At 41.6% G+C, this 10,421-nt stretch overlaps 1 protein-coding gene across 2 annotated transcripts; it reads left to right on the top strand.

The window, feature by feature from the left end:
* The first annotated feature begins 412 nt into the window (after positions 1-412).
* LOC113143879 (patatin-like phospholipase domain-containing protein 7) lies at positions 413-9,722 on the top strand. 2 transcript variants are annotated; one of them, XM_026329482.1, is made up of 4 exons: positions 413-1,002; positions 7,355-7,439; positions 7,717-7,844; positions 7,973-9,722. In XM_026329482.1, exons 1-4 carry the CDS (start codon positions 985-987, stop codon positions 8,036-8,038), a joined length of 297 nt encoding a protein of 98 aa, XP_026185267.1. In that variant the 5' UTR covers positions 413-984; the 3' UTR covers positions 8,039-9,722. The 2 variants fall into 2 exon arrangements, with proteins under 2 accessions (XP_026185267.1, XP_033181011.1); XM_033325120.1 differs by lacking the exon at positions 413-1,002 and having other exon boundaries at positions 6,864-7,439.
* Positions 9,723-10,421: the final 699 nt, after the last annotated feature.

Here is a 10,421-nt window from a genome sequence, read left to right as displayed (position 1 = left end):
TGGCAGCTTAAGGGTCAGCTTTGCTTATGACCTATAAACCAAAAGATCCTTGTCTGCCTGTTGTTGTTCCATCCCCAGTGGTCTATTGGATAAGACACTGGCCTCCTAAACCAGGGATTGTGGGTTTGAGTCCCATCTGGGCTGTGAAGTTGTACGAGTCTGAGTCATGACAGCTTGACTTTAGCTGTTGAATCAAAATGTTTCACTAATCATTAAACAACATCTTTGGTTTTTAGACCTTTGATCACATCAAGCAGCACATGCCACAGCTGTGCAGGAGGATCAGTTAAATAAATAGACATAATTATTGGAGTAAGTGAATTCAATTCTCAGAAAACAGCAGTGATGAAATGTATCAATCAATTACATATTTAAGGTAAGGCAAAGGTTTAAGGCAGTAATAACACACAGGGGGATGCTTTAATATGAATTATATGTTTTCATTTATCAATGAACTACATACAGAGTGCAGTAAAGGGAACCAAACCTAAATCTAATCAGTATGTGCAGCTCTCCCCTTTGCCCCTAAACCAGCAGCAGTTCTCTGTGGTTGGACCTGACACAGTTTTCTGCTGGTACTTTGCAGAACCTTAGAGAAGGTGCTGCAGTTCTTCTGTAGGTTCAGGCTGTCCCAGGGTTTCTGTCTCTTCATGTGATCCCAGACTGACTCCACACTGCCCAGATCAGGGCTCTGTGGGGGGTCAGAGCATCTGCTGCAGGACTCCTGGTTCTTCTTGCCTCTGTAAATAGTTCTCCATAAACTCGAATGGGTTTTTTGTAAAATGACTGAAATGTGCAGTGTTGTGGTTACAGCTGCAACATAGCTGAGTGGTGTGGTGTCTATAAACCTCCTCTCTGGTGTCTACAGTGAACTCTGTGTGCTGGGGTCCATATGAATTTGGTCCCATTCTGGCCTGTGGCAGCTCAGACGGAGCCGTTTCCCTCCTCACATTAACTGGAGATCAGCAGTGGGACATCAAGAAGATGAGTAACGCTCACACTGTGAGTTTGACTCACGCATGTTACTGTATTGTGCATGTTTTGGTGGCTTTTGCTGACTTGTGTTTGTTGCTCCTACCATACCTTTAAACACTGTGGCATTTTTCCCACCATGCTGTTCTGAGGGCAGTGCTGTCCATTCGTCATGCTGGCAGTGGCCTTGTGATTACATGTCCATCCATCCATTATCTGTACCCCCTTAGTCCTAACCAGGGTCCCAGGGATCTGCTGGAGCCTATCCCAGCTCTCTTTGGGTGAAAGGCAGGGGTCCACCTTGGACAGGTCCCCAGTCCATCACAGGGCCACATAGAGACAAACAACCTCACACACTCACACTCACTCCTATGGGCAATTTAGAGTCACCAATCAACCTGACATACATGCTTTTGGACTGTGGGAGGAAACCAGAGTACCTGGAGAAAACCCACACAAGCATGGGGAGAACATGCAAACTCCACACAGAAAGTTATGTTATTTGAGGTCCAGGCCACTGGTCCTCTTGCCTAGTCACTGACAGAACAGGCAACCACCTGCCTCTTTTTCTGGTGAAAAACAAGCTGAACCCTTGCTCTGAGGTCTACAGTAGAGTAATTTACAGTAGATGGTTTATCATCACATGCTACTGAAATCATTGTAGGAAAATAGCATCAAACAAATAGATCTGTTTTGATCATGATTATGAGTTTTATGCTAATAGTTAAGACACGTGTGTTATGTTTTAATAGAGAATCTGATAAAATACACATCCATTTTATAAATTGCAGTTAATTGCATTAACTAAAGATATTTTAGTCTAGTTTAGGGCCATTGTCACTTCACAGCAAGAAGATTCTGGGTCCAAATCCCATTTAAACATTGATCCTTTCTGCCTAGAGTGTGCATGTTCTCCCTGTGCCTGTGTGTGTTTGCTTTGTGTACTCTGACTTCCTCTCACAGTCCAAACACATACAGGTTAGGTTGGTTGCTGACTGTAAATTTCCTGTAGGTGTGAATGCGAGTGTTTGTCTCTGTGTGTCAGCCCTGTCATAGACTGCTGATCTGTCCAGGACATAACCCAACTCTCACCTAAGAAACCAGCCTGTGATTCACCAACTTCAGTTAGTTTAAATTCTAGACTCACTGAGCAAGTGGATCCTGGATCAGGCTTTATTTAGTCTGCCCTTAGAAAAAATGGAAAGAGCTACCAAAACAATTCTAATAACGCACTAGAACGAACACAATTCAATTCAATTCAATTCAGTTATTTGTATAGCGCCAAATCACAATACAAATCATCTCAAGGCACTTTACAAAAACTAAAACTAGAACTAAAACCCAACAATTCCCTTATGAGCAAGCAACGGAAGAAGAAACCTCCAGCAGAACCGGGCTCAGTTTGGGCGGCCATCTGCCTCGACCGGTTGGGGTGAGTGGATAGAGCAGAGAGAAAAGAACAACAACAATAAACAACAAATAGACACTGCAGGTTGGTGGGACCAGTAACTGCACATCAGCAATATACAGCTCCAGGACCAGGGAACCTGCAGAAGGTACAGAGAGAACAGAGAGCGAGGAGAGAGCACAAACTAGGGGAGGAGAGAGAGCACAAGGTTAGTACATTCAATGGTGGAATATACAGTGAGGTGGGAGGAGAGAAGAGAGGGGAGGGAAGGTGAAGGGGGAGGGGGGGTTAGGGTAGGGGAGCCTCAGTGAAACCGATGTCCTCGGGCAGTCTAGCCTATAGCAGCATAACTAAGGGATGTTCAGGGTTAGCCTGAGCCAGCCCTAACTATATGCTTGTCAAAGAGGAAGGGTTGGTTTAAGTCTACCCTTAAAAGTACAGAGAGTGTCTGCCCTCCCGGAACCCAGACTGGGAGCTGGTTCCATAGGAGAGGAGCGCTGATAACTAAAGGCTTCTGCCTCCCAGTCTGCTTTTGGAAACTCTGGGAACCACAACTTAGACCTGCACTCTGAGAGCGAAGTGGTCTATTGGGATAATATGGTACTATGAGGTCTTTAAGGTATGAAGGAGCTTGATTATGAAGGGATTTGTATGTGAGAAGAAGGATTTTAAATTCTATTCTATATTTTACAGGGAGCCAATGAAGAGAAGCCAATATAGGAGAAATATGATCTCTCTTGCTAGTTCCTGTCAGGACTCTGGCAGTGGCATTCTGGATTAATTGGAGGCTTTTTATGGAGATATTGGGACATCCAGATAGTAATGAGTTACAGTAATCTAGCCTTGAGGTAACAAATGAATGGACTAGTTTTTCTGCATCATTTTGAGACAGGATGTTCCTAATTTTGGAAATGTTGCGCAGGTGAAAGAATGCAGTTCTAGAGATTTGTTTGATGTGTGAGTTAAAGGACATGTCCTGGTCAAAAATAACTCCAAGGTTTTTTACAGTAGTGCTGGAGGCCAGGGCTATGCCATCTAGAGTAGCTATAATTTTAGAAAAGTTATTTCTGAGATTTTTTGGCCCAAATATAATGACTTCTGTTTTCTCTGAGTTTAAAAGTAAAAAGTTACTGGTCATCCAGGCCTTGATGTCAGTTAGACAGGCTTGAAGTCTGGTTAACTGGTTTGTGTTAACAGGTTTAATAGATAGATATAACTGAGTGTCATCTGCATAGCAGTGGTAATTAATAGAGTGCTTCCTAATGACATATCCTAAAGGAAGCATGTACAGGGTGAACAGAATCGGTCCTAGCACGGAGCCTTGTGGAACTCCATAACTAACTTTTGTTCGTGTGGAAGGTTCATCATGGACATGAACAAACTGGAATCTGTCCGATAAATAGGATTGGAACCACTTTAACACTGTTCCTCTGATACCAATCACATGCTCCAGTCTCTGTAATAAGATGTTGTGGTCAATGGTGTCGAATGCAGCACTAAGGTCTAGGAGGACAAGTATAGAAACAAGTCCATTATCTGAGGCTAAGAGAAGATCGTTGGTAACTTTCAACAGTGCTGTTTCTGTACTATGATGTGCTCTAAATCCTGATTGAAAATCTTCAAATAGTTCATTCCTGTGTAAGTGGTCTGATAGCTGCTTAGCAACAGCTTTTCTAGGATTTTAGAAATAAATGGTAGGTTGGATATTGGTCTATAATTAGCCAAGACTCCTGGATAAAGACTAGGCTTTTTGAGTAAAGGTTTGATTACTGCAGTCTTAAAGGCCTGTGGGTAACGTAGCCTGATACTAGAGATAAATTTACCAAGTCTAATAAAGATGAGTTCATTAATGACAGGGTGCCTTTAACCAGTCTATCGGGATGGGGTCTAAGAGACACTTTGATGATTTCGATGAAGCAACTACTTATGTAAATTCAGAGAGATCTATGGGAGAGAAGCAGTCTAAACATAACTGAGGTCCTACAGATGATTCAAGAGCTACTGTAGTAGAAGATTCATTTATTGCAGGTATAGGAAGCATCTGCTGAATTTTATCTCTAATAGTTGTGATTTTATTTGTAAATAAACATAAATTCATCACTGCTGAGAGCTAGGGAACACTGGGCTCAACAGAGCTGTGACTTTTTGGGGGGCCACAGAATCAAGCGTTTCATGCAGTGAGGTTACAGCGCTGTCAACAACATGATCAATTTGGTAGGGAGTAGGATTGAAGCAGCTGCCCTCCACTATGTTTATACTTGGCATAGATGTAAATAAAGATGGAATCATTTTCTTAAATTTATTAACAGCGTTGTCGGATAAACATCTGCTGTAGTGGAATTTTCTTCCAAACGCTGCATGATCCATCATTTTAAATTCGAAAGTTATTAAAGAATGATCTGACAAAACAGGATTTGGGGGAAAAACTATTAGATGTTCAATTTCGATGCCATAGGTCAGAACAAGATCAAGGGTGTGATTGAAACAGTGGGTGGGTTTATTAACATTTTGAGTGAAACCAATTGAATCTAATATAGAATTAAATGCAGTGCTGAGGCTGTTATTTTCATCATCTACATGAATGTTAAAATCTCCCACTATAATAACTTTATCTGATCTAAGCACTAGATCAGACAGGAAGTCAGGGAATTCAGTTAAAAACTCTGAGTAAGGGACAGGTGGACGGTACACAATGACAAGTAGAACTGGTTTTTGTGTTTTCCAGTTTGGATGTGAGAGACTAAGAGTGAGGCTCTCAAATGAGTTATAACTGTTCTGAGGATGAAAGTTTAATAATAAGTTTGAGTGGAAGATTGTAGCTACTCCTCCACCTCGACCTGTGCTTCGAGGAACATGATAATTTTTATGACTGAGGGGGGTTGATTCATTCAGACTGACATATTCATCCTGCCGTAACCAGGTTTCAGTAAGATAAAGTAGGTCAATTTGGTGATCAGTTATCAAATCATTTACTAACAGAGATTTAGATGAAAGGGACCTAATATTTAATAATCCACATTTGACAGTTCTGTTTTTCTGTTCAATAAGAGGAGTGGTCTTAATTTTTATTAAGTTTTTATCAATAACTCCTCTTCTGTTAACTTCTAATTTATTTGATTTATATGTTCGAGGGGCAGACACAGTCTCTATGTGGTTTGAGGGGGGCGGTGGCTCTAAGGAAACTGCAGAGAGGCGTTTTAGACTGAGTCTCTGCATCCCGGTCCCCACCCTGGATTGTCAGGCTTTAGGTCGGCTAAGAAACTCGGCCAAATTCCTAGAGATGAGAGCTGCACCATTCAAAGTGGGATGGATGCCGTCTCTCGCTATCAGACCGGGTTTTCCCCAGAAAGTGGCCCAATTGTCTATGAAGCCCACATCGTTTGCTGGACACCACCTAGACAGCCAGCGACGGAACGACGACATGCGGCTAAACATGTCATCGCTGGTCAGATTGGGGAGGGGTCCAGAGAAAACTACGGAGTCCGACATTAATTTAGCAAAGTTACACACCGACTCAACATTAATTTTAGTGACCTCCGATTGGCGTAATCGGGTGTCATTGCTGCCGACGTGAATAACAATTTTCCCATATTTACGATTAGCCTTAGCCAGCAGCTTCAGATTTGACTCGATGTCGCCCGCTCTGGCCCCAGGAAACATTTGACTATGGTCGCTGGTGTCTCTATTTTCACGTTCCTGACTATGGAATCGCCAATTATCAGAGTCGGTTTCTCAGCGGGTGTGTCGCTGAGCGGGGAAAATCTATTAGAAACGTGAACAGGCAGGTGATGAGCCGTGGGCTTCTGCTTAGGAGTACGTTTCCGTCGGACCGTCGCCCAGGCTAATTCTCCGGGCTGCTCCGGAGCTGCCCTTGGACGGCTAACAGACCCTGAGCTCGGTGGCTCCACACCAGCTAACGGGGCTGGGCTAGCTGGCTTTTGTTCGAAGGTGCGGAGCCGCGCTTCCAAATCAGTGATCCTCGCCTCCAAGGCTAACAGAACCTTACACTTATTACAGGTATCATTATCGCTAAAGGAGGCAGAGGAATAACTAAACATGTGGCACACCGAGCAAGAAAGAGAGAGAGAGGGAGAGGCCATGTTAGCTAAGCTAACTAGCTAGCTAAGCTAACCGGTAGGCTAACGAGCGCTAAGTCAGGAAATAGCAATAAATACCGGTCAAAATAGAAAGGTACTTGACTAGTACCGGAATGTAGCAGTTAATGAATTGTTTAGAGTTTAGTTAGTTTTTAGGTGTGTTAAACTATAGCTAGTCTGTTGCTAGTCTGTAGACGAACTATGCAACACACACAACACGACACGCTTTCTCTGACAGTATGCTTACACAGTTGTCAGGAAAAGTAATGACACTGCAGTTTCTTGGGATTCTGCATAAAATGGTCATGAAATATGATCTAATCTTCACCAAAGCCAGAAATATCAACAAAATCAATATGAAGAAGCTGATAAAACACCTGTCATGATCTTTCATGTCTTTATTTACTGGCTATATTGGCCATCTCTCTCTCTCTCTCTCTCTCTCGCTCTGTTACAAACACGATGGCTGTCAGTAATTAGACATACAGTCGAATTACGTGCATGAATTTCATGCATCAGAGATGGGTGTCACATGTGCGCCTAATCAGCTGGCTGTGGTAGCCAGATGCTCTGGACCTTGGAGTGCATTGCAGGGTTTTGTCAGATTGCCGAGTTGGTGCAATACTAAGATGTTTTACCTCTATACTGTTTGCTGCACCTGGGACCTACGGGGCACCTTTAATTGTATTGCTGTTACACTTCAGATCTCCATCAGACATATCTAGTGGTTACATGTGATACACAAAATGCTATAGCTTGCACTAAGAAATTGTTCGCATATACTGTACTGTGTATAATTAGAATCACGTCGACTGTGAATCAACTACAAAGAAGCTGAATTAAGGCCTTCTCTGATATGATGTGTTGCATCTCTCAGGTGGTCACCTGTCCAAATGCCTCCTTTACCGACTTGGCTGAAATTGTGTCAAGAATCGAACCTGTGACGAGCACTTTAATCAATGGTTAGTAACATTGAAATCATAAGCTAATAATTAGCATGCGCTTATCATTATTAGCTAATATTCAAGCATGCTTTTGATTTACAGTTATAGCCCAGACTTGTATGTGATTATATCAAATCTCTAATAAAGATAAGAACCTGATGGTCCTGATGATATTGGCAAGTGTCTTTTTGTCCAAAAATACTCAAATGCTCTCCTTTGACAAGTTACATAAATAATAATAATAGATTGTGATTTAAAATGGGACAAAATGATAATGTCCCTTGACTGTCTTCAGAGGAACCGTCTGATGAATACCAGACAGACTATGATGAGGAGGCAGTGGAAAGTGCGCTGTCTGACTTTGAGGCAGTCAATGCTGGCAGCCAGCAAACTGAGGGAGAGGAGACAGCAGACAATGAAACAGTATGTTATTACGTGTTTTAAGTTAATGTAATGAAGTCTGTGTGGAAGTAAAGCTATATCATAACCATCATAACCCATAACCTGACAGCCACAGAGATGCTAATTTTAACCTTTTGTCTTTTGCACAGGATGAAGAAATTCCAGTACATATTCAGCACCGAACAAAGAACGTGCCACATAATGCAAGATCATGACTGCTTATCAGGGCTTCTGACCATGGTCCACAACACAACACACACACACATATATGTATATATATATACACACACACACACACACGATTGCAGTATTTATGTACCCTTTGAACAATGCACTGAGTTTGCATTATCTAACATGTAGCTGATACTCTTATCTAAGGAACAGTCAGGTAGCATGTTCAGTGTCTCAATCCAGGACACATGAACAGAGCACCAAACTGGTACGGATGCAGTAACTGACTCAAACCTACTAAAGAGTATGTGTTTTGTTTTGTTTTTTTCCACTTCATATGGAAAATGTGCTTTGAAATGTTTGACAGTTTTATTCGTAGTTGCTTCCTGATATAGATTCAAAAAACACTATTGTGTGTTTCATAATGTTTACATAAAAGAAAAACAGCATATATATGTTTTGTGCATGCAGTGCACTTCAAGTACAGCGTTGCCCACTGTACTTACCAACATGCAGTTAATAATCAATGAATGACAATGAAAGAATTTCTTTGGGTTCAGAGCAGGGGTATCTGAACACTACATGTGTGAACATGATAATGTGAACAGTTACTCTAATAAGCTTTTTCTTACATGCAAATCATGCACATTAGAGATATATCTTGAGTGTATTGCTTACATGAAGGCTGACTAGTTAGGCAAGTATTTCAATAATAACATAAATACTGCAGTGCAGTTTTTTTGGTATTTTCTTTTCACCTTAACCTGTGCCTTTTCTCACTGAGCTTGTCAAACATGCTAACCAGGGCAGGAGGAGGAACCAGGAATATTCTTTATGGCAGCTATTTTAGCTGTTTCAATGTTACACTAGCTTTCATACTATACTAAACACTTTTTAAATGGATATGGTTACATCATATACAGTTAATATGTAGTATGGAATCGGGATGCAGCATAGGTTTAATTAAGATTTAAATAATGACCTGTAGCCACAGTTCAATCAGGAAGACTAATTTTGTGCCTGTCAGTCAGAGAGTAATGACTATGTGATGAGGTGCTGAGCTTGATTATTACAGAAGACACAAGAGGTTCTAGGCTCATCTGACTTTTGACAATAGGAGTTTTCTGAAGTCTGGAGTTCTCCTCTTGCTTTATAAACTGGAATAAAGTAGTTGTTAAAGTTGACTTTGTAGACCTTCCTGGCCTGTGACTTGGAATTTCTTGCTTGACTATTTGTTTACTTTAAGAGCCATACTTTGACATGCCATCTCTTCCTCCAGCCAATTTGCAAAATTAATGAGATTATAAGGGTCGCAGTTCTGGCATGTCTGGAAAAGTTGTCCACATGTCCACCTAAAAGTTTACTGAGCAGTTGATGGACATGTAAGGCACATGCACACTCCTTGGCTCATTCATTATGACCCCAAGACTAATGCATACCAACCAGAGCTCTGATCAATACAGCAAACTGGCTGAACCCCCAAGAGTACCCTGTAACTATAGTTGGAATGTTCTAGATGGAAGCAGTTGTTCTTAATATCCACAGATCGGGCTTGGCCACATTTCTTCTGGAGAGCCTTCACAAGACCTAATAGCGTAAGGCTGAGGATGATGAGCATATGCTAAGGCCAAATGACAGTTTCAAATGGTCCAACAGAGTGCGATTATTTTGCTCAGTTTCATTTGGTGGTAGCAGGTTTTCCAGGGCCATGTTAAGCTTTGCAAACTCCGAGGGGTCATCCCTTTTAAAGTAAAGGAAGGACAGTCTTTCAATGTGAGCTGACCTAGAGAGCTGCACAGGCGTTGAGGATGGAGCAGGCATCTGAGAGCCAGTAGCATTACAGTATGGAAGCATGAGTCATAACTGGGATATATGAGGCCACCTGATTATCTTCTGCCTGTGAATACCAGGAGACTAGGACAAAAATTGAGAGCATGCGACATGTAGGTTACCATAGCGTTTCAACAGAGAAAGCTTAAGTGAAGATAAATATGAATTATAGCAATGGTGGAGTAAAAAATAATAATTAATTCAACAATATGGTAAAGCAATAAACTTACAGATTCTCAAAGCAACAATCCACTCAGGAATCCAGTGCAATGAGAGGGGTACCAGCCATGCGCACACACAGACCAGAGGACATGTGGCAACGTGATCACTAGTAATGTACAGGTGAAGCAAAATATTTCCTAAGACATGTTTTCTTAAAATAATACTCCATTTCTCAAAACCCTAAATTCAAACTTCTATGTCCAGTTAAAACCATGTAATGCTTCATCTAAACCAGACTTTGGCTTCAGACATCACACAAAGGCCTTTAAATACACAGACACTATAGAACAGCCAAGGCACCTTGCTGAGACTGATTCAAAACACTACTACAAAAACCTTACTGTATCAAGTTATGGCACTTTTCCCCCAGACCAG

The sequence above is a fragment of the Mastacembelus armatus genome, unplaced genomic scaffold (assembly GCF_900324485.2).
Source record: "Mastacembelus armatus unplaced genomic scaffold, fMasArm1.2, whole genome shotgun sequence".
NCBI lineage: Eukaryota > Metazoa > Chordata > Actinopteri > Synbranchiformes > Mastacembelidae > Mastacembelus > Mastacembelus armatus.
The sequence above is the reverse complement of the archived record's forward strand: the minus strand, read 5'-3'. Positions and strand labels throughout refer to the sequence as shown.

What these genes read in the sequence shown, in the direction of transcription:
- LOC113143879 (XM_033325120.1), top strand. Translation starts at nt 7,334, where the DNA reads ATGATGTGTTGCATCTCTCAGGTGGTCACCTGTCCAAATGCCTCCTTT. An exon ending in GACGAGCACTTTAATCAATG is followed by an intron (nt 7,440 to 7,716) that starts GTTAGTAACATT and finishes GACTGTCTTCAG; the next exon opens with AGGAACCGTCTGATGAATAC. An exon ending in AGACAGCAGACAATGAAACA is followed by an intron (nt 7,845 to 7,972) that starts GTATGTTATTAC and finishes TCTTTTGCACAG; the next exon opens with GATGAAGAAATTCCAGTACA.